The following is a 25089-nucleotide window of genomic DNA, read 5'->3' as shown; positions in this document are numbered from 1 at the left end:
GCAGGGCCTGGATTCACCTCTACATCACCAGAGGAACAGAGAGGAGGAGTAGGATAAGGGTACGGCTAAAAGCTATGAGAATTGGTCGTCTAGAACGTCCGGAACAGAGAGTAAAAGGAGGTTTCTGGGAGCGATAAAATAGCTTCAAGGTATAATGTATAGACAAAGGTATGGTAGGATATGAATACAGTGGAGGTAAACCTAGGTATTGAATGATGATGAGAGAGATATTGTCTCTAGAAACATCATTGAAACCAGGTAATGTCATCGCATGTGTGGGTGGTGGAACTTAAAGATTGGATAAGGTATAATGAGCAGGGCTAGAGGCTCTACAGTGAAATAAGCCAATAAACACTAACCAGAACAGCAATGGACAAGGCATATTGACATTAAGGAGAGGCATGCTTAGTCGAGTGATCATAAGGGTCAAGTGAGTAGTGAGGTTGGTTGGGGTAACGGCGATTCAGGCATCTAGCCAGGCCATCGGTAGCAAGCTAGCATAGGATGGAGGTCTGTTTTTAGCAACCTCGTGCGTTTCCGTTGGTAGATTAGTGGGGTTCCCATCAATCCAAATAGCAAAATAGATATAGTTATAGAGACCCAAGACAAATTGTCCGATAGACCTATTCAGATAGCCGATAAGACAGCTAGCGATTAGCGGGCAACAGATGGGCGTTCAGGTAACGTCGCGACGGAGGGGCCAGTTGGATAACTCCCTCGGGCAGATAACATCAGTAGTCCAGTCGTGAAGGCCCGGTGGGGCTCTGCATTGGTAGTAAAACGGGTCCGGATAGGTGATTGTAGCCCAGGAGTGGCTGATGGAACTCTTCAGCTGGCTAGCTCGCGAATAATTGATGTTTGCTCCGGGATCGACGTAAGCCATAGTCACACGGATAGCAGCTAGCTAGCTGCGAGATCCAGGTGTAAATGTCCAGAGGTTGCGGTTGAAATCCGGGGATATGGAGAGAAAAATAGGTCCGGTATGTTCTGGTCTGAGTCGCGTTGTACAAAACTGGCGATAGCTTTTCGTGTTAAAACATAGCTGATGACCACAAACCGTGGTTAGCTGAATACTAACGTTAGCTAGCTTCTGGCTAGCTTCTGGCTAGCTTCTTGTTAGCTTCTGGCTAACTAATCCATTGTAGCAGCGAGAAAAAAAATAAAAGTGGCCACATCTCTCACAAAAACGGATAAAAAATGAAATCCCGGATAATTATAAGGGAGCAGGAGAATCTATAAATTGGCTACAATTACAAGGACTTTTCAAGCAACAAACTGAGGAAATGTCTGATTTTCAAGGTAGGCATATTCTAGTAGTATCACGTTTCAAGTAAGACCCAGACAAAGACAACGTCGAAGTAACGAAGTAACAGTTTATTAATAGAATAGGGGCAGGCAAAAAGCAGGTCAATGGCAGGCAGGGGTTGACAATCCAGATAGGTGGGGCAAAGGCAGGCAGGATGGCAGGCTCAGGGTCGGGCTAGGCAAAGGTCAGGCAAAGGTCAGTAATCCAGAAAGGTGGGACAAAGGTACAGGATAGCAGACAGGCGCAAGGTCAGGGCAGGCAGAATGGTCAAAACCGGGAAAACTAGGAAACAGGAAAAATCGAGAGACAGGAGCAGAAGGGAAATGCTGGTAGGCTTGACGAAACAAACACACTGGCAACAGACAAACAGAGAAGGTATAATATAATAACAGAGGGGATAATGGGGAAGATGGGCAACACCTGGAGGGGGGTGGAGACAATCCTGGAGCGGCTCGAAGGCAGAGGAGATGAGGGGTAGCGGGAAGCGGTTCTTCACCGCGTGCATCGACTAACGGAAGGAAGAAGGATGGATGAATCCTGAGGCTAGGGAGTCCCCAATGTAGGTCTCCATCACCTTGATCTCTGGTCCCGACAGAGTGCAGTCGTCCCCAGGGCAGGGTAGTGCTAGGGAGAAGGTCAATCCGCAGTCATATGGTCAGTGCGGCGGAAGCGAAGTGGCCGGGCCTTGTTGAACACCTCCCAGAGGTCCTGGTACTCTGCGGGAATGGCGGAGAGGTCTGGGGCAACTTCTGAGCCCCCAGGAAGACGTCCCGGGGAAGGTTGTGCTGACTTCAGGCAATGGGCATGGAAGAACGGTCTCCAGCCCATGATGGCACCAGTAGAATAGTTAATAAGGGTATTGTGTTGCTGGAGCCAGGAGAATCCCAATACCACGGGAATCTGAGGAGACTTAATGAGCAGGAACTGGATAGCCTAGCTGTGGTTCCCTGACACACGTAGGTTGGTGGGAATAGTATTGTGTGTGACTTGGCCTATACAGCACCCGTCCAGCGCTCTAACATCCATGAGAATGGAGTGGCGTTGCCCAGGTCAGAAGCCAGGGTAGAGTCCAAAAAGCTCTCATCAGCCCCTGAGTCGATGATGACCTGGAGAGATTTTGACTGGTTTCCCCACAGCAGAATGGCATGAAACTGAGTTTGAGTAAGGGAAGCAGAAAAGTTCTCCATATGGCCTCCTACCGGTGAGCCTGGTCTTTTAACCTCTTGGTACTAGGGGGCAGTATTTTCATTTTTGGGAAAAAAACGTTCCCGTTTTAAACGGGATATTTTGTCAGGAAAAGGCTATCTATCTGGGAGTCTCGTGAGTGAAAACATCCGAAGTTCATCAAAGGTAAACGATTTAATTTGATTGCTTTTCTGATTTCCGTGACAAGGTTGCCTGATGCTAGCAAGGCATAATATGCTAGGCTATCGATAAACTTACACAAATGCTTGTCTAACGTTGGCTGTAAAGCATATTTTGAAAATCTGAGATGAAAGGGTGATTAACAAAAGGCTAAGCTGTGTCTCAATATATTTCATTTGTGATTTTCATGAATAGGAATATTTTCTAGGGATATTTATGTCCGTTGCGTTATGCTAATTCGTTTCAGGCGATGATTACGCATGCGGGTTTGGGAGTCACAAAAGGTTAACGGACAAGAGTCCCGCAATACAAGCAACTCTTAGTGTTGAGCCTGTATAGCCATTCCGCTGAAGACAACCCAGCTCTGCCTAGTTGCATAGGCTCGGGAAACGGTGACTCGGCCTTCTTCGGTGACTCTCTGTTGGAACCTCGGGTAGCCTCGGGTTCGCTCGGCAACGGGGCCGTTGGGGACTTCCGCGATGCCTCGGAGGCGGGGTGGAATCATTGGCCGGGCGAGTGAAATCGAATCTCCTCTCCCTCCGTCGTTCCCGTAGTCAATCCTGATGGTAAAGGCAATGAGGGAATCATCAGTAATCATCAACCATCAGTAATTCCCGGGCTGCAAGCTCGTCCTTGACCTCCTCCGAGACTCCGTGTAGGAGCATGTCGAACAGCGCTTCCTGGTTCCAGGCACTCACAGCTGCCAACATGCGGAAATCCACCGCATAGTCTGCCACACTGCGGGAGTCCTGCCAAAGCTGGAGTAGCTTCCGGGCAGCCTCTCTCCCGGAGAAGGAGGCTTCAAACACCTTCTTGACCTCTCCCACAAACTCCTCTAGACTGACGCATATGGCAGTCTGTTGCTCCCATACAGCTGTTGCCCAGGCAAGCACCATCCCAAAGATCAGTGTGATAAGGTATGCTATCTTAGAGAGGTTCGAGGGGAAGGAGGAGGGCTGAAGCTCGAAGATGAGGGCACACTGAGCTAGAAACGCCCGACAGGTGCCCGGCTCTCCATTGAAGCGTTCCGGGGAGGTAAGCGGTGCTTCTGGGAAGGCAGAGTGACCGGTGAGGCGGCACTGCTAACAGCCGAGTTACTGAGGAGATGTGAGGTTACCGTCGTAGTAGCATGCCTCCCAGCCAACCCGCGGAATTGCTCCAGCAAGATGTCCAACACCCGGTCATGGCGTTCGGCCAAGGTGTGGTCCCCCTCCGTAAAGCCACGAAGCAATTCCTCGTGCCTACCAATGGTGGCTCCTTGGGAGGAGATGGTGTTGAGAAGATGGTGTTGCGCAACTGGTCCGAGTCTGCTGGGTCAGTCATGGCGAGTTCGTACTATTACGTTTCAGGTAAGACAACGTCGAAGTAATAACAGTTTATTAATCGAACAGGGGCAGGAAAAAAGCAGGTCAAGGACAGGCAGAGGTCGGTAATCCAGATAGGTGGGGAAAAGATACAGGATGGCAGGAAGGCTCAGGGGAGGCAAAGGTCAGTAATCCAGAAAGGTGGTGCAAAGGTACAGGACCGCAGGCAGGCTCAGGGTCAGGTAGAATGGTCAACACCGGGAAAACTAGGAAACAGGAACAATCGAGAGACAAGAGCAGTGTGAAAACCGCTGGTAGGCTTGACGAAACAACACTAACTGGCAACAAACAAACAGAGAACACAGGTATAAATACACAAGGGATAATGGGGAAGATGGGTGACACCTGGAGGAGGGTGAAGACAATCACAAAGACAGTTGAAACAGATCAGGGTGTGACAAGTAGCTAAACTTCTGAGCTAAATTCAAATAGGATACTTCAAGCCCTTGTATTGTTTAAAATTGCAGGTGTAACATGGAAAACAAAATGTATTTGTCTTGTAATTTCATTACCAGATAATAGTGGGAATAAGCCCACTAGTAATTTGTAGTCATTATATGCAGAATAATTAATAGGACGAGTGTTGGATGTTGTGCAATATTGTATCCTGCACAATTGCGCACAATCCGAGGCACAAAACAATCCGAGGCACAAAACATATGAAAATACTGATTACCTTGATGCTTTCTTTTTTAAATCTAACGAGAACCTGCTGTAAATCAAGCAGACAACAACAGATGATCAACCTCAATTCGCTAGGGATATTAGATCCAACTTATATCCAGGCACAGCTGTCTTCACCAGTTTAACGAATGAGACACTAACATATTCAGGATATTTCCTTGCAAATGCCTTTTTTCCAGGACTTGGGCTGTTGTTGTATTGCTTGCTCTATCACAACAGCTGTTTGTCTTTCCTGAATCAGATGATGATGTGTGAAAATATCACGGCGTAATTAAACAGCTCGACACCAAATGCACACCCAACAAGTATTATGCACAATTATTGAAGAACCACATTAATGGCAGTATCAATATTAGGTTTTAACTATCAAAGTAAGGTGACTATTTCAGTTAAATGCATTTGAAAAATGGAATGCTTCTATTATTTTGGATTTGTGTGCCATGAAAACTGTTTTCACCATGTAACATAAGGAGACACAAAATGTTAAGTAGTTACGCTGCATTTCTGAGATCTCTATACAAAAAAAAAGTCCAACAGCTACATAGATCCAGGATTTTTACAGGGTTCTAGTTCAATGTCGAATTTAACTGATTAATGCTTAATATATGATATAACGACAACTTACACCGCCATACATTCAAGGACAGAAAAGTAACGTTTTATGTCACACGATTTTGGACTCCTTCAAGAGTTGTCCAAAATCACCAACATTGATAAGGGGTTGAACCTGTTACTTTTATTGAATATATCTATGATGCCCCCCCTTATATCTTAATGTAATGACACAAACAAAAATTGGCAAAAAAATTGGTACACTAGTTTATAGAAAGTCAAGTAGAGGTTGACCGATTAATCGGAATGGGCGATTAATTAGGGCCGATTTCAAGTTTTCATAACAATCAGAACTTTACTGCGTTTGCCAGCAGGTGTTCAAGACTATCAACTCCCGAGATTAGGCTGGTGTAACCGATGTGAAATGGCTAGCTAGCTAGTGGGGTGCGCGCTAATAGCGTTTCAAACGCCACTCGCTCTGAGACTTGGAGTAGTTATTCCCCTTGCTCAACATGGGTAACGCTGCTTCGAGCCCAGGTAGGAGCGAGGAGAGGGATGGAAGCTATACTGTTACACTGGCAATACTAAAGTGCCTATAAGAACATCCAATAGTCAAAGGTTAATGAAATACAAAATGGTATAGAGAAATAGTCCTATAATTCCTATAGTCCTATAATTCCTATAATAACTACAACCTAAAACTTCTTACCTGGGAATATTGAAGACTCATGTTAAAAGGAACCACCAGCTTTCATATGTTCTCATGTTCTGAGCAAGGAACTTAAACGTTAGCTTTCTTACATGGCACATATGGCACTTTTACTTTCTTCTCCAACACTTTATTTTTGCATTATTTAAACCAAATAGAACATGTTTCATTATTTATTTGAGGCTAAATTGATTTTATTGATATATTAAGTTAAAATAAGTGTTCATTCAGTATTGTTGTAATTGTCAATATTACAAAAAAAATTAAATAAAATTGCCCGATTAATCGGTATCGGCTTTTTTGGTCCTCCAATAATCGGTATCGGTGTTGAAAAATCATTATCGGTCGACCTCTACTCTCAAGAGCTTCTGTTGTGAAGATTGGACACCGTGAGAGGAGAGGAGGAGAGATGCTACTCCTTAAATCTGCTGCTAAAGTTTCTCCTCGTTCTTAGGGATCATTTGACAGAGACGAAATCACAAAGATAAAGCCACATCTCTATAAACAAACACAGCTAATATCTCTTCATCAATTTAGAATTCAATAAAAGGATAAAAAAGAGACTATGCTATGCCATCTCACGCCATATATCCCTGGAATAGGCAAACTGTGTGAAGTAGTTTCCCTCTTCCTCTCAATGGCAGAGCATGCAGTGGTCAAATAGGCCTGTAGAGGGCAATTATGCTGCACAACATCGCCAAACAAGGGGAAGGAAAACTCAGGCAGGAAAAATGTGTCTCGATTTATCTTGTCTTATATTTTTTGGTAAGCATTTCACCCTGAAAGAAGAGCTAGTGTTTTTCCTGCCCTCTCCTTCGATTAGAACATTCATTAGGTAGCCCAATTCAGACAGGAGGTGCAATGCCCTCATTCATTTTGACATGCAAATCAGCTATGTTCATTATGATCAAATTAAATCAAAGATTTTCAGTGTGGTGGAAATATGTTATAAGACAATAGGAAAATTGGACACATTCTGAATCTGCAGCAGTTTTATCCTCAGCAAATAATGACGACGCCCTGCAATCAGCCATTTCAGTTGCTTCATTTAAACACCAGGCATTCTTGAGTAAATGTACAAAGAATTTACAGGATATTTTTATATTTATTTCAGTATTTTGAACATGTTTGAATATGTTATATGACTGGCTTCTACTATTTCATATGTATGGCCTGACCTGACAAACTCCATGGTTTTTCTGACAAAACAGGATTAACAGTGGGTGCCTGATACTGTTGCTCCTTCACACACAGAGACGCATAGGAATCACTTCGGCATGCTTGAGCTATGTGAAAATCCACGGCACTTCTCATAGAGGGGCTATGTTTGAAGCTTTGCAGTTTGTAGCATTTTGGATCGACCCAGGGTCTGTTTGAGGAAGCAGACACACTTATACCCCTAGGACAGGAAGCTTATACTGTCTTTTATGTCAATTATGGTCAATAATGCAATACGAAAGAAGTAGAATATTATTCCCTATGACTTTGTTGAAGAAGCACAAAAGTGTGTTGGACTCACTGGCACAATTAAAATGAATCCATAAACTTTTATATTAAAGCGTATTTTCAAAGGAATCTCCCAGCTAATGAGATAAGATTCACTATTAAATGGCTCATATATTTGATGCATGACTGTGCTTTAATGCAAAATTGTAATATATGTGAAATCATGTATTTATATCCCCCCTCTATCTTTTTGCCTCAAGACACCGAAGGGAGAAATAAATCCATACACGATGAGCAGCTAAACCCACAGCTCATAGATCAGTGTCAGCCAATCAGAGCCCTGGATTGTGTTGATAACACGTTGCTCAAAGTGCTAGTGGCCTTGATGAAAAGCTTCTAGCAGTGCTCTCATCACTCTTCATCTGCTGGGGCACCAGACCAGTTCACTGAAACTAGCTGCTCTCCACATCAAAACACACATGCACGGAAGCAAGCAGGCATACACACACACACACACACATACACACAGTTGTACATACACACACATACACCATTATCAGTAAACAAGGCATGTCCAAGACATTTCTAATATTCCCTCTAAGGATGTATCTACATTTTTGCATCTCCTCGTTCATGGATTTCATGTGCTGCAGAATATTGTACTATATATTATTTTACTTATATTACATGAAGTCCTTCCATGAGATACGACTTCTAATTAAGAGTTAAATGTAAGATCACCATTCGCAATATGAAAGAGCAAGCATTGATTACCAAAGCAGCAAAAATCTATTACATTATGCAAATGCTGGATTGGAAATGCTGTGAAATTACATTCTAAAACATTTAACTATGACTAGGAAGCAATCAACTATAACCAGCAATTGCCTGTTGATGGTTGTATGATATAATGACTACCAATAGGTGCAACACAGCGACGTCAGACAATAACTTTGGCTGCTATTACTCTATGCCTATACTGAAATCCTATTTACAGTGCTCAACACATGTATGCATTTGCATGCAAAGATACAGTATCAAATGTATACTGTTTGAAATATATACCAGTTGCAAGTGCTGGGGATAATTCAGCTTTTTGGTTATGCCTACATCACTATATGATATGTCCAGGCAATATAATTTCTTCAAGGGGATTTGTTCCTTACAACTGTTACTAAATGCACAATGACATGCACTTGGATATAAAGTTTCTTATTATAGTTGCTATTTTTCTGCGCAAATTACTTAGTAATCCCAGCTTCTTTGTTTAACGCTTAAGGGATTTGGATTGGTCTGTCATATGATTGTTCATTAACGATAAAACCTAGTCTAAGGCAGCATCCCAAATGGTACTATATTCCCTACATAGTGCCCTAATTTTGGTTGCACCCTGGCCAAAAGTAGGGCACTATGTAGGGAATAGGGTACCATTTGGGATGCTCCTTAGTCTGATTAATATGCACAACAGTGTCCCATAGCTCCTCATAGCAAAAAGACAATAATAAGTGATGTGCCTTGATCATAATTAAAAGGGACTCAAGCAGTGTGGGAAGATTACAAAGCAATGGATTTACAATTCTGAAGGTGTTGTGAACGTGAATTTACCACTAAGACATTCCAGTAGATACTTCTCTCCAACAAACCTCTGAACGCTCAGTGGGAATGACATTTATATCACATAGCAACGCAGTGTAAGTTGAGTAAAGCTCTTTAAAACACATGCTATCTTTCAAAAATGAAAGAAACTCTAGCTAGCATTCCCTACAGCCAGACACAGGCTTTGACATTTAATAAATTATTAATTAAGTACAACAACATTGCATTCTCCAGTTATCTCATATTATTAGGCAAAAGCACTTAGCCTACACACTTTATTCAACATGATTTAGTTCCAAGACTTATAATGAATGTATTCAACAACCAGTCAAATGCTTCCATTTTGATTGAGCTGTATAACATTGAAATGGCAAACTTCAATGATTTGATCTGATGAATTATCCAGCAGCAAAAAGTGTGATACAGCAAAAGAGAGAAAAAAGTAGTCATAAATTCTTAAGTCTAAAGGCCACCAAAAGGCAGCGTGAAGGACAAATCTCCTATTTGCTCATCTATGTTAACTCAAAGTCCAGAGGGTGTTGAGAGGTAGTGCCCTTCAGCCGAAGGACAAGCAGAGACACACATTACTCTGAATTACCTCAAGACAGCCAGGGCAGAAATCCTAAACTGATGTCCTATCCAAAACCTCACAAACCCACTCTTCTGCTCTGTAGGACTAACAAAAACAACAGGAAAATTGGGGGTTGCCTGTTGGAATCAACATTTTAAATGAATCGTCAAGGGGATGACCTTGAACACTTCAACTTAAGGTGGGATGTGGGGTTTAACTTCTCTTAAGCCGAGGGTAAAGGCTGACGAAACGGATCATGTTAACTAGGATTAAAACAGACTGGGTTTTTGGCAATTACAATACATAATGGATGGGATCTTGTTTTGTGTCTGGGTTTCGATGAGAGTGCAGCAGGGGGGATTGGAAGGGCCTCTTGGGGTTATGATTCAAACTGGCTGACTCAAAATGGTATTCATATCTTTTAGGCCCCTGCTCTTATGGAGATATTACAGACTTAGATTGTTTTTCTGCTGAGCAAGGAAATTGTGCCTCACATAGCCTACGCTTGACATTAAACTGTGTGTGTGTGTGTGTGTGTGTGTGTGTGTGCTTATCACATTCATTTACTACTCAGAGGGAAGAGGCTATTCATGGCTTGTTTTATGCAGCCTTTGGCACTTTTTCAAGCCATCACTTGCTTATCATATTCAACTGTGCACAGTGCAGAATTTCCTTCAAAAAGTACATACATTAAGTTAATCGTCAAAGACTGTAAGAGCAAGCGCCATACTTTGTTTACCCTCTTCAAAGTTCTCGCAATGTGCAAGTTATTTATATTTGACAAGTGAGATTAGCCCTCTCTTCTTCTGCTACAAACCTTCTGAAGACATCAAGCTCGAAGTCGAAGACATCTGCTTCACGCTCTCTCTAATTGTCTCACCACTGAGCATGAAGCGGACATTCATCACCCTGTCTGCTCTGCAAGATGCCTGCACACCACCTCATACCAACCACACACTGCACCTGACAGAGAGAGGCCAGAAGAGGTAGGGCGGTCTGAGGCCAAAGTTCTCTTTCCACCGTACATGCAGTACTATGCGGAGCACCCATAGCATCCCCTTCTCATCGCTACCCTCCTTCCTGCTCTTACCTCAGGCTGCAGAGCCTGCAGAGACACCTGGGCCATGCTTAGCCGTTACCCTCTGACCTGCCTGTCAGCCAGAGCATGTGCAGCATGGGAGAGCAGGAGAAGAGAGAGAAAACATCCTGGATAAGTGGTAGATATTCTGTCACCAATCAGGAAGAAACATGCGGAGGGTTGAGCGTGGAGAGCAGTGCAGGTGGTGCAGTGACAGTCACCTCCCTAATCAGTCAACTCCGTACTGTGTCAACTCCGTACTCTTTCAACTCCATACATTTCACTATTCCTCAACCTCTGATCCTCACACTGTCTGAGTAGAATAATACAGCATTGTTTTAATAGCTGAGTTGCTTTATATATGGAATAAATAAGGACTGTTTTTCCTGTTTGTTGTCTGTGTTAATCAGAGCCTTGGCTTGACTTTACATAATGACCCTGACACTAGTCTTTGGGTGAAAGCACAGCTTTGAGCCAGACAGCAAGTGATCTAATTCAAAATGACAGAGGTCAGTAGCCTTTTAAAACAGATGGACCTTGGGTTTAATGGAGGTCATTATTCAGACGTACTGTTGTTGATGTTCAGGTGCTTTCAGGTGTGCTACTTCACTGTCTCCAAGACCTCAGGACAATGCTAAAATGTACAATACTACAGTATGTGCTACTGTGTTTTTTATATGTTTAGTTTCTCATAAGTTGAGGTTCTAGGTTATTTCTCATACAGTAGACAGTGCTTATCTCTCATGTATTAATTCAAAGTAAACTGTTTCTAATATATTAATTCAACGTAAACTGTTTCTCATATAAATACTCTTTTCTTCTCCTGGTAGCCAGTTACGAGTTCAATATGCCGGTGACAGCAGGTTGCTTCCTTTCAGCGTGACTGCGTGTGTAGAGATGGGGAGCAGCTTGTTCGGTGCTATCTGGAAACCTTGGGACGGCCTTACCACATTGAAGTTGAAATTTAAAAAATAAAATAAATAAAGTCCCGTCCTGTGTTTGTTATTTCTTTTGTCGTATCCACTGGCTATTTTTTGGCAAACTAGTAGATTGTGAGATAGGATAACATACACCATTATGTGTGCTTTTAAGATGCTGTTCATTCTGTTCATTATATTATATCCATCTAAAATGATATCATTAATCATGAGGATTGAATATGATATCGTTCACTGTTTGAAAAATGCATACTGTTCAAAACTAATGAACTACGGTTGGCTTATTATTTATGATCTAATGATAATGTGCCTGTGTTTTGGATTTTCAAGCACTCTCACCTACAGGAAGTGAATTCAAAAATGATCATTTCAATACATTATTTACTCAAACAGACTATAGAGTATTAAAAAAAAAGTTATTTTACATGTTGAATTAGTTTTTAAAATTAAATTAAGCTTAAACCTAATACGAACACCATGGACCAGTTTTTCATTAATGTTTTATCAAAAGATTTCACTCCAAGTGTGTCATTACTTGGCCATAACTTCTCATACATTGCCACATATGAATAAGTCGTATTATGTCTGCTGACAGAACTCCCAAAACATCCAACAATTATTAGCAGACTCAGGCCAAATCCAGAGGCGCTCTGATATTTGGAGCAAAGGCTAGAACATGGATCACCATAGTCTCCAGTGAGCTCATTACTCCCATCAAAAGTGCAGGACTTTTATGGACATTCTGTAACTTTGCAAAAATAATTATGATTTTTAAGAAATCTCTCTTTAGAACTTAGGCCTATGTCCCAGGAATCAAAATGTTCATATAGTACCATAGTTCCACTCTCATAATTTTTCATTCCATGCTCTAGAAGAACCAACAATGCGCTGTGTAAAGCGAATTCACAAAATAGCGCTTTAAAAAAAAAACATTGCCTTTTGTATGTAATCGTGTAATAATATCTGTAGCAATGTCATAGAGTGAGAAAATGAAGAATAATGGAGTTTTCATGCGGATGGAAAACTCAGTCATTTAAAGCCATCTGTCAGAAGTGGTAACATTCTGTAAATTGTGAGGCAATGTCCTTGGGAAGAAGGCAAAGTGGTCGATTCAACCAAAGGAAACAATGGTGGTGAAGTTATTGGACTGAAACACAGGGGAAAGAGGGGTCATTCATTATCTGGCTTTGTCTGGGTGGGGAAACAACTACAGGTATAAATATGGATTGCTGACAGAGTAGGAATTCCACCTGAAATCACTCTTTCATGTGGTTAAAACTGACAGCTTACATTTTTTTCTACAGGAACATGGGTTATGAAAAACTACAGTAACAAATTGCTGGGGCTCAATGCATCCGTACATTCTAGCCATCCGTCAAACCCTCCTTTGAGAGGGACTTTCCATTATTTTAAAAGCGAAAGCGAATGACTTATACATAAAATACAGTTTCTCCAAATTACTGCATTTCATCTAAATTATGTTGGGGCCGCAGATCCGGGTGCCTTGTGTGAATTCGCCGGCGAGTAGGTAACCGGCCTTTAACATCCGTCCTATTGGCCAACATGCAATCGCTGGAGAATAACCTGGATGAGCTCCGTCCGAGACTATCCTACCAACGAGACATTAAAAACTGTAATATCTTGTGTTTCATTGAGTCGTGGCTGAATGACGACATGGATAATATACAGTTAGATGTTTTCTCCATGCATCAGCAAGACAGAGCAGCTACCGCCGGTAAGGCGAGGGGGGGTGGTCTGTGTCTATTTGTCAATAACAGCTGGTGCGCAATCTCTAATAGTCTCGAGGTTTTGCTCACTTGTGGTAGAGTACCCCATGATAAGCTGTAGAACACACTATCTAACAAGAGAGTTTTCATTTTTTTTAAATCGTATCAGTCTATTTACCCCCACAAATCGATGCTTGCACTAAGACCACACTCAACGAGCTGTATAAGGCCATAAGCAAAGTAGAAAACACTCATCCAGAAGCAGCGCTCCTATTGTCCGGGGACTTTAATGCAGGCAAACCTAAATCCGTTTGACCTCATTTCTACCAGTATGTCACATGTGCAACCAGAGGAAGAAAAAAAAAACTCTAGACCCCCTTTACTCCACACACGGAGACGCATACAAAGCTCTCCCTCGCACTCCATTTGGCAAATATGACATAATTCTATCCGCCTGATTTCTGCTTACAAGCAAAAACTAAAGCAGGAAGTACCAGTGACTCGCTCAATACAGAAGTGGTCAGGTGATGCGGATCCTAAGCTACAGGACTGTTTTGCTAGCACAGACTGGAATATGTTCCAGGATTCATTCGATGGCATTGAGGAGTATACCACCTCAGTCACCTGCTTCATCAATAAGTGCATTGATGATGTTGTCCCCACAGTGAGCGTACGTACATATCCCAACCAGAAGCCATGGATTACAGGCAAAATATCCACACAGGGCTAAAGGCTAGAGCTGCTGCTTTCAAGGAGAGGAACAGTAATCCGGATGCTGATAAGAAATCCCTCTATGCCCTCAGATGAACAATCAAATGGGAAAAGCGTCAATACAGGACTAAGATTTAATCCTACTAAACCGACTCTGACGCTCGTCGGATGTGGCAGGGTTTGCAAACTAGTAAGGACTACAAAGGGAAACCCAGTGACTGCGAGCTGCCCAGTGACACGAGCCTACCAGACGGGCAAAATGCCTTTTAAGCTCGCTTCGAGGCAAGCAACACTGAAGCATGTATGCGAGCACCAGCTGTTCTGGACAACTGTGTGATCACGCTCTCCGTAGACGATGTGAAAATGTTTCACTGACATTTTCAACCTCTCCCTGACCGAGTCTGTAATACCTACATGTTTCAAGCAGACCACCATAGTCTCTGTGCCCAAGAACGCCAAGGTAAACTGCATAAATGACTGCCGCCCCATAGCACTCCCATCTGTAGTTATGAAGTGCTTTGAAAGGCTGCTCATGGGTCACATCAACACCATCATCCCGGAAACCCTAGACCCACAGCAATACCGCCCAAACAGATCCACAGATTACAGGGGCCCCTCAGGGGTGTCTGCTTAGTCCCTTCCTGTACTCCTTGTTCACCCACGACTGCGTAGTTAAGCACGACTCCAAACACCATTGTTAAGTTTGCTGACGACATGGTAGGCCCGATCAACAACAATGATGAGACAGGCTATAAGGAGGAGGTCAGAGAACTGGCCGTGTGGTGTCAGGATAACAACCTCTCCCTCAACGTGATCAAGACAAAGGAGATGACTGTGGACTACAGGAAAAGGAGGGCCGAACACGTCCCCATTCACATCGACTGGGCTGTAGTGGATCGGGTCGAGCGCTTCAAGTTCCTTGGTGTCCACATCCCCAACAAACTATCATGGTCCAATCACACCAAGACAGTCGTGAAGAAGGCACAACAACACCTAATCTCCCTCAGGAGACTGAAAAGATTTGGCATGGGTCCCCAGACCCTCAAAAACTTCTACAGCTGCACCATCGAAAGCTTGGTTGCATCACCGCCTGGTATGGCAACTGCTCGCCGTCCGACCGTAAGGCGCTACAGAGGGTAGTGCGTACAGTTCAGTACATCACTGGGGCCAAGCTTCCTGCCATCCAGGACCTCTATACCAGGCGGTGTCAGAGGAAGGCCCAAACATCTGTCAACAGTCATAGACTGTTCTCTCTGCTACAGCATGGCAAGTGGTACCGGAGTGCCAAGTCTCGGTCCAAAAGGCACCTTAACAGCTTCTACCGCCAAGCCATAAGACTAATGAACAATTAATGAAATGGCTACCCAGGACTATTTGCATTGCATTACCAAACTCCCCTTTTGCTTTTACACTGCTGTTAATCTCTGTTTATTATCTATGCATAGTCACTTTACCCCTACCTACATGTACATATTACCTCAATTACTTTGACTAACCTGTACTCCCACACATTGACTATTTTTTGGAACCCCTTGTGTATAGCCTTGTTATTGTTATTTTATTGTGTTACTTTTTTAACTTTAGTTTATTTAGTATTTTCTTAACTCTTATTGTCTTAAAACTGCATTGTTGGTTAAGTGTTTGTAAGTTAGCATTTCATGATTAAGTCTACACCTGTATTCGGCGCATGTGACAAATATAATTTAATTTGTGCGTTTGCACTATGTTTAGAAGACAGAAGGCCTAGCTTTGTCCAATCTCACCCACTCTCACTTTCTAGAACATGTTGGAACATGAACCATCAATGGCTTCCCTCCAGCAGTTCATTATATTTTACAGTACAGTATCTCCAATCAATTAGAGGTCTTACCTTTGCTGATGTCCTGGTACTCCAGCCACAGCTGTCTCTGGACCTGCTTGTTGGGGTACCAGATAGTGCAGGCCTCCTCGAAGCCATACACAGCCTCTTGTACAAAGTGATTACCAAACTCCCTGAGGATGGAGACAAAATCATGGCGGAGGGTGGCACCATCCAGGGAGTGGATGGCAGAGCTGAAAGCTGTTAGGAAACACAAAGAGGGAGTTAGAAATGGATAGGCTACTGACAAATCCATAGCAACACAGTTCATACCTTGTGTAAATAAAGATAAATTAATGTTGAAAAGCAATGAAACTATCACACCCTGATTTGTTTCACCTGTCTTTGTGCTCGTCTCCACCCCCTCCAAGTGTAGCCCATCTTCCCCATTATCCCAAGTGTATTTATACCTGTGTTCTCTGTTTGTCTGTTGCCAGTTTGTTTTGTTCGTCAAGCCTACTAGTATTTTCCCCCTTGCTCCTCTCTGTTTCTAGGTCCTGTTTTCTAGTTTTCCCGGTTTTGACCATTCTGCCTGACCCTGAGCCTGCCTGCCGTTCTGTACCTTGTCGCACCACACTGGATTATTGACCTCTGCCTGCCCTGACCCTGATACTGCCTGCCATTCTGCACCTTCTGGACTATGATCTGGATTTACTGACCTCTGCCCTTGACCTAACGTTTTGCCTGCCCCCTGTTCTAGTAATACACTTTTGTTACTTCAACACTGTCTGCATCTGGGTCTTCCCAGAAACGTGATAGAAACGGACATAAACCTGACACAGGAAAAAGCACAAATATTTACATGTATGATAGTATTTATTTTTACATTCCATATTCAGAGTAAATCAGTATGTCTATGAAGATAATTGTTTGTTCGTTTTAAGGTCAAAAATAAGTAAGAAGCACATGCCGGTATTATAGAATACAAGCCATAAGCATATGATACACTTATGCTACATTTCAATTTAAATGAGAAAATATGTACAGTTTGTACTTGTTTGTAGTTTTAGGTAAACATCCTAATGAAAGCTCAAGTTTGTGAAATGATAAGCTATGACTCCCTATGTTGTTGTGACAGTGCACAGACTATGATTAAAGTGCCATATGTAAACTTGAGGCTTTCTTTAAGTCTTAAATTGAGCCTTCATGAAATCCTCAGAGGGGAGTCATTGTAAAGCATTTACTCTCGCTGGTGTTTTTATATCTTTGGGAAAACACAAAAAAACATGTATAGCTCTTCAACTGTTCCATTATCATTCGAGAGCCCTAGCATTAACATCCTACCACTCACAACATGCTAGTCTTACATTATGAAGCAAAACAGTCCTTATGTAAGATTGTGCTTTGGTATCAGGTGTAAAAACCTGTAATAATAAAAAAGCTGCTGAAGTCCTACAATTAATGACACTGAGGAAATTGAATTCTAAAGGCTGTGGCCATGTTTAAAGGCAGAGAACTCTTATCTTATTAGTAATGGTACATCTATATATGTCATATTTATGCTATACTCCACACGTGTGGCGAAGTAAACACAAAATGCTTACGGATAAATAAATGACAGACACGTTAAACAAAACAAATAATGCAAGTCATGGCATCCAAAAAGAAAACAAACAAATCCAAAAATCATTCAAGACCAAATAAACTATTCTAAAATAACTTTCTGGCAGTCTGAAAACTCATGACACATTCATATAAAATCTTTTTTTGCATGTTGATGTAGGCCGTTCAGATGCCGAAGCAACACAATATGGGACAAATATAAATAGTTAGAGGCTGCGGAGCGGACTTTTCTGGACCCACACTTCCCAGTGGCTGGGGGTCCTGGGGCTTCTGCACATCTCTGGGATTCTCTACGAGCACATTATCTGCTCTACTCTTAGTGAACCCCCCTTCACATTTCTCACTGTCAATCATGCATTTTACAGGTGGAATGCCCGCGCAGTATCTGCATACCAACCAAACTGTATCCTATAACTCAAGATGATCTAAATGCATTTCCCCATGAGACTGATTGAGATCAAATGGATGTTGATCAACAGTGTTGTTTTGAATGATGTACAGTGAACACACTTTATAGAGATGTTGTTTACAAACTGTTGCATAGGCTACGTGTGTTTAGTTTAAATCAAAGCACATATTTTGCCTAGTGGAGTGCTCTGTTTTGGCCGAAAATGCGACCAGTTGCACAATAATACAAAAATGACATAGGAAACGCGGTAGTGTTTTTTGTCTTACAGTAACGTTATACTATGATATATATTCGGTTCTGTTATGTAGAATACTATCATTATATGATCTTGCAGAAATTGACACAGTTTTGAGCAAATGTTATTAAACAAGCACCATTCACCAGAGTAGCCATGTTCTCTATGAGTGGAGTGGAGGGTGAATAATGCGCGGTGGATGCTTATATTTGTCCTATTTCACACATAACATTTGGAGAGTGGGGTCACAGCATGGATCAAGTGCCTTGCTAAAGGGCACATCAACAGATGTTTCACCTTGTCAGCTTGGGGATTTAAACTAGCAACCTTTCGGTTACTGGCCAAATGCTCTAATCACTAGGCAACCTGTTGCACATGTGGAGGGTCCTGCACATGCACAGAGGCTTTGGGACCTTTAGTTGTCAGGAGGAAAGGTCCAGAAAAGTCGGATCTGCAACCACTCCGAAAAATAAATAAATAAAAATGACAAAAAGAAGAGAACCAAGAACTTCAAGAAGCTCTACAGCAAAGTACTGTCAACAGTAGAGTAGAGAGAGTCCTTCTAAGAAGTAGTGCTTTACTAAAAACCTATCCACAATCATCTTATTTCGTGCCATTTTCATGGCAGGGCCTGTCAAAATATATTTGCTGAGATACAAAGTTATGTGGATGATGACAGCTTATCAGACCATACAGGGAGGTTGTTCTAAACCACGGCTCCGTGATGCAAATGTGGAATGCCATCTTTAGGCTTCAGGCCTAGTTTCCATTACCAAAATTTCCCTTTTTGCCTCTTAGGCATGTGCCAAATTTTTTCTTGACGTCCACTGTTCAAGTGTGCATGTAACTCACTGCATACAAGATGAATAGAACCCTGCATTAATATAATCCTTGACTAGAACCCTGATTATAACCATTAATTAATTAATTGAACCATTTCAACGACTACAGCTCAGCATTTAACACCATAGTACCCTCCAAACTCATCATCAAGCTCGAGACCCTGGGTCTCGAACCCGCCCTGTGCAATTGGGTACTAGACTTCCTGACAGGCCGCCCCCAGGTGGTGAGGGTAGGTAACAACATCTCCACCCCGCTGATCCTCAACACTGGGGCCCCACAAGGGTGCGTTCTCAGCCCTCTCCTGTACTCCCTGTTCACCCATGACTGCGTGGCCATGCACGCCTCCAACTCAATCATCAAGTTTGCAGACGACACTACAGTGGTAGGCTTGATTACCAACAACGACGAGACGGCCTACAGGGAGGAGGTGAGGGCCCTCGGAGTGTGGTGTCAGGAAAACAACCTCACACTCAATGTCAACAAAACAAAGGAGATGATTGTGGACTTCAGGAAACAGCAGAGGGAGCACCCCCCTATCCACATCGACGGGACAGTAGTGGAGAAGGTGGAAAGTTTTAAGTTCCTCTGTGTACACATCACGGACAAACTGAGGTAGTCCACCCACACAGACAGTGTGGTGAAGAAGGCGCAACAGCGCCTCTTCAACCTCAGGAGGCTGAAGAAATGTGGCTTGTCACCAAAAACCCTGACAAACTTTTACAGATGCACAATTGAGAGCATCCTGTCGGGCTGTATCACTGCCTGGTACGGCAACTGCTCCGCTCTTAATCGCAAGGCTCTCCAGAGGGTAGTGAGGTCTGCACAATGCATCACCGGGGGCAAACTACCTGCCCTCCAAGATACCTACACCACTCGTGGTCACAAGAAGGCCAAAAAGATCATCAAGGACAACAACCACCCGAGCCACTGCCTGTTCACCCCGCTATTATCCAGAAGGCGAGGTCAGTACAGGTGCATCAAAGCTGGGACCGAGAGACTGAAAAACAGTTTCTATCTCAAGGCCATCAGACTGTTAAACAGCCATCACTAACATTGAGTGGCTGCTGCCAACATACTGACTCAAATCTCTAGCCACTTTAATAATTAAAAACTGGATGTAATAAATGTATCACTTGTCACTTTAAACAATGCCACTTTATATAATGTTTACATACCCTACATTACTCATCTCATATGTATATACTGTACTCTATACCATCTAATGCATCTTGCCTATGCCATTCGGCCTTCGCTCATTCATATATTTATATGTACATATTCTTATTAAATCCTTTACACTTGTGTGTGTGTATAAGGTATTTGTTGTGAAATTGTTAGATAACTTGTTAGATATTACTGCATGGTCGGAACTAGAAGCACAAGCATTTCGCTACACTCGCATTAAAATCTGCTAACCATGTGTATGTGACCAATACAATTTTGATTTGATTTGCTTTAATTATGTGTTATAGTTACCTTGAGAGAGAACCCACTGGTTCAGTTTGACATGGTACAGGACAGACCTCAGCCTCCAATGCTGGATGAGTGGGTACCCAGAGACCTCACTGTAGTTCACCATTCCTGTAAGAGGCACAACATATCACATCACCTATAATTTTCCATTCCAGTTAGCAGGGCTTTGATGCAAAGTATGAAAGTGGTAGATTAACAAAGAAAGAAACACATGTTAAGTACAGAGAATAACTTGCACAGCACATTCACAAATAGTGACTCTGTCGGTGACAGATCATTAATACACTCTGATGGGTTGGAAAAACACTGATTCACACAAAAGCATGTAATGGTCTCAAGCACTTTGACATAATTACAATACCACCAGAGCGCAGCATAAAGAAAATGTATCACATTCTGCCCGCCTACAATGTCATTACGAAGGAGTTCGACGAAAACCTTCACTGGTTAGTCCCTCAAAAATGTACGTACAGATGCCTTGCTTCTTAGGGTAATGATTGACTTGGTCAGCTTGTTGGGGTTAACAACAAATCATCAATGGCTGGCAAAGCATAACAAATGTAGCTATATGTAAATGAAAATACATTGGGACGTGGCGACATTCATCATCCAAATCCTTTCTTTAGATGAAATTAAGCATTTCTATTCTACCTCTGGTTACGGTACAGAGTTAACATCCCTCACACATCACCATATGTAGTGTTGGCATGGTGCTAAATCATCTCATCTCCTATGGCAACTGTCAGCAATTCTGAGCTGTGCAAGGAATCACACCCATACATCAATTTAACTTTCCCTTCATGTTCTACACATCTGGAAGATGTCTGAAGACACAGTAAATCCTGGGAGCTTTAAGAGATGCTACATTGTCAGTCAAAACATCTGTGAAACGTAAAAGAGAGCATGTGAATCGGAATGATGGACCTTCCGATTCACAACTGTATGAGGACATTCTGGGACCGTGTCACACTATATCACCCTAGTAGGCAACTACTAGTTCAGACACCCACCGGAGGACAGACACTGACAGAGTCGTTTTGTTCTACTGAAAGTACTATTCAATGAGAGCTGTAATATGGTATTGGTAATGTGGGATTATTGCCAGAACTTTCCAATTCAAGACTGTATGAGGACCGTATGGACTCATGTCACAATATATCATGCTTCTGAGAGACACTGAAATAGAGACTTTTTTGTTTTTAGTAATAGTGAAATGAGAGCCGTGTTGTCCTATTGGTATTGAATGGGTAATGGGGTTTGTGTTCCCCTGGAAAGAACACAAATACTGTATAGAGGATCATTCTCTTTCAGTGTAAGTAAGGAGTAATGCAGCGTATTTGTAATTTAGCTCGTGAGCCAAGTGAAATTTGCTCCGGTAACAGTTCCTTGTTTGGCAGGGGCTTGACATATTGTATGAACTTGATGAATAAGGCTCTAAATGTGATGTTCACACATTGTCCTCACCTTGAACAACATTCATTTATCCCTTCTTATGGGAAAACGCTCCCCAAACAATACAATTCCTGGTAGTAGGCACAGCGCTGCACTGTTCATGTCCCCTTATAAAATGAATAACAAGCCAAAACATATACAGCCCATATTCCTTCTTTTCAAAGGCCTTGTCTCCCTTTACCCCTTGGGTGCTCTGCTCTCATTGTCTGACAGAATGAGTAATATGACTGAACTTCACATCACAAACACAAGTTCAGTCTCTAGTCGTCGCTAGTCATTTTGCCACGATGTGGCGAGCCTCGGGTGGAGTCATTAACATACACTAAAATGAACATAGATTGAAGAGAGAAAAAAATCAAGGACTAGGAGGCAGAGGAGATCTGAATATCAAACCCTATGTTTGACCACCATGGATCTATGATCTAATATCCTGAGGGCCTTGTATATCTCTGTGCCACCACTGCCAAATCTTAAAAATCTAGAATCTTCTCTCAGGAAGATTCATAGCGACAACCACAGTTGGAAGTAATCTTATGGCTCATAGAACCCCATTAACTATGGGACCCCATGTTCCATTTCACTCTTGGATAAGTCGAAGAAGGAATGACTGAGGAAAGAGGTGGAACACTGAGAATTACCTGACACTCCTCTACTAATCTAAGTGGGTCCCAAATGGCACCCTATTTTCTATATAGTGGAGTGCACCACTTTTGACCAGAGACCCCAGGGTACTATATAGGTACAGGGAATAGGTTGCCATTTGGGACGCATCCTAACTGTAATATAGCAGCGGAGCCCACTCTCCTTCCTGAGGAAACTGATAAAAAATCTCAAGCCTACAGGAGGAGCAAAATGTTAGCTTTTGAAAAGATGTATGGGAATGGCTGTACGTAATGCCTTGATAATCCAACGGCTGTCACGTCTACTCCCGCTCCTCCCCTCCGGCGTTCGACGTCGCCGGTTTACTAACCACCGGTCCTTGGAATCATCATTACGCACACCTGGACTCCATCACTTCACTGATTACCTCCCCTATATCTGTCACTCCCTTAGTTCTATTACCCAGGCAGTATTGACTATGTGTTTCGTGTCTGTACGCTACTCGTGTTTCTTGTATTGTTCCGTTTATTATTAAACTCACCACTTACACTTGGTTCTCGACTCCCAGCATCCACGTTACAATGGCAAAGATTATGGTATCATATACGTTGTTGGACTAAATCACTAGGCCTTACCACTCACCTCTCCTTGACCAGGTCTTCTCCAATGAATCATTTCCACTGCCTCTCAACAGTTTTCCTAATGTTAGTCTTATGTGGTCAGATGATCAGTATTTTATAGGTGGTGCCCTCTGTTCCATAACCATGTTCATTACAAAGTATACACTACACTACAGCATCCATAGTACACCTACTGTAGGTTATATTGAAAACATTTCTAAGATTTCTAATATTCACTCTTTAAAAGGTATGTGGAGATGCATATTTTGTCTGCTTACTGAAACAAGAAAGATAATTTGCATAATGGACAGTAATCAATTCAAATCATATTGAAAAAAGACAATCATGTTAATGCATGTGTTACTCCAGTGAAGGTCGGATATTCGGAAAGTTTAGTTTAGCATTAAGTTAACAACACAGAAGTTTATTTGTTAGAACGGTGCTACTGAACATATTCTGAACACTACCTCTCTGCTCTTCTGTAAAGTTTTGATTGAAGACGGACCAAATTAACAAACCAGGCAGGAGGCCTTGAAGCCCTACTAAAAGGATGAAACATTAAGACTGCAACAGTAGGAACGTCTCACATCTAAAGAATCCAACAGATTGAGGCCATTCATAAATCAGCCTCAGACTAATTAACGAGGCAGATTTTGCATCCAAAATGGCACCCTATTCCCTATATAGTGCACAACTACTAGCCCTGGTCAAAAGGAGTGCATTAAATAAGAAATAGGGTGTCATTTGGAATGGAACCTGAGAGGTTTTTTTTATTCCAAGGTGACACCCTTTCCATTTTAGCATTGTCAAAGGTACTGTAGGACTAGGAACTGTCAATGTCTTATAAAATATCTCAGCGATACCTCTGTTCTTTAGCGATCACTAGGCCATATGCTGCGGTTTTAATTGAGAGGGACTTGGGGAGAAGGGACTCTGTGTCGCAGTTTGAATCACTGCCATTCTGCTTGCATCAACGGTCAAACCACAAACCACCAGTTCAGTTCCCACCAAACACATTCCCCCCCAAAATGTAAAATGTACTATAATCCTGATGCTAGAAATGAACAAGCAGCTCAACTAGACTGTAATGTCAGTCAATATAGACTTCTGAGAAGTTATAGGCATACATAAATCTCTGTAGATGTCTCCTCAGAGGAGGCCTGTAGATCCCAGAGGAACAGGTGCGCACCATGATGGCAGTCTTTTTAAGGGGCCACCCTTAAGATCCCCACTCCCATGCTGGGGTCCACACTGTATTAATTATCACATCTAATGCTGTCGGTTAATTAACCGCAGGGAATGGCTCAAGCAATTAATCAGTGTCAAATAATAAATTAAACCCCAAGTGTGATTACAATTGTGGGCTGCATCCAAAATGTAAGATGAATGGAGCTTGTTTTTTTTCAGGTATGCCAGAAATGGTCTACTACTCACAGGCAGAGTGCACAGTAAATAAAACAATTGTCATGACTCTCTCTCCTTGGTGAGGATCAAAAGGACCCATCAGCTACACAAATCTTTGAGGATAGACAGACCCTGTTTTATGACTTAAATACCTAGCAGAAACTCTCCCTGTGGCTCTGCAGGATTGGAAGGCCGAAAATCCTTTGTTACACAGAGAGACTTTGCCGCCAAAAACTTCAACATCAAACAATGGACACTGGAACAATATATTTCAACATCCGAATGTTGGGAATGATGAGAGATGGAATATGGAAAATTCATGTCTTTTTTGTCATAAAAATTATCACAAAGACGTTATAACGGAAACGTTGTAACTTTAACCTGTTGCTTCTACTCGGGACGCTTGCGTCCCAACTAGAGCTCTGGAAATGCAAATGCGCTACGCTAAATGCTAATAGTATTAGTTAAAACTCAAAAGTTCATTAAAATACACATGCAGGGTATCGAATTAAAGCTACACTCGTTGTGAATCCAGGCAACAAGTCAGATTTTTTAAATGCTTTTCGGCGAAAGCATGAGAAGCTA

General features: G+C 42.3%; 1 protein-coding gene across 4 annotated transcripts in view; it reads right to left on the bottom strand.

Annotated features, from left to right (window-relative positions):
• Positions 1-25089, bottom strand: part of LOC115114408 (astrotactin-1-like) — a 247848-nt gene that overhangs the window by 91879 nt on the left and 130880 nt on the right. For all 4 annotated transcript variants that reach the window (XM_029642614.2, XM_065013420.1, XM_029642615.2 and 1 more), the window contains 2 exons: positions 20432-20536; positions 15918-16106 (listed from right to left, as the gene is read on the bottom strand). In XM_029642614.2, coding sequence (XP_029498474.1) covers positions 15918-16106; positions 20432-20536 — 294 coding nt within the window. The remainder of the gene's footprint in view (positions 1-15917; positions 16107-20431; positions 20537-25089) is intronic.

The sequence above is a fragment of the Oncorhynchus nerka genome, linkage group LG9b (assembly GCF_034236695.1).
Source record: "Oncorhynchus nerka isolate Pitt River linkage group LG9b, Oner_Uvic_2.0, whole genome shotgun sequence".
Taxonomy (NCBI): Eukaryota; Metazoa; Chordata; class Actinopteri; order Salmoniformes; family Salmonidae; genus Oncorhynchus; species Oncorhynchus nerka.
This window is presented reverse-complemented; position numbering and strand designations above follow the sequence as displayed.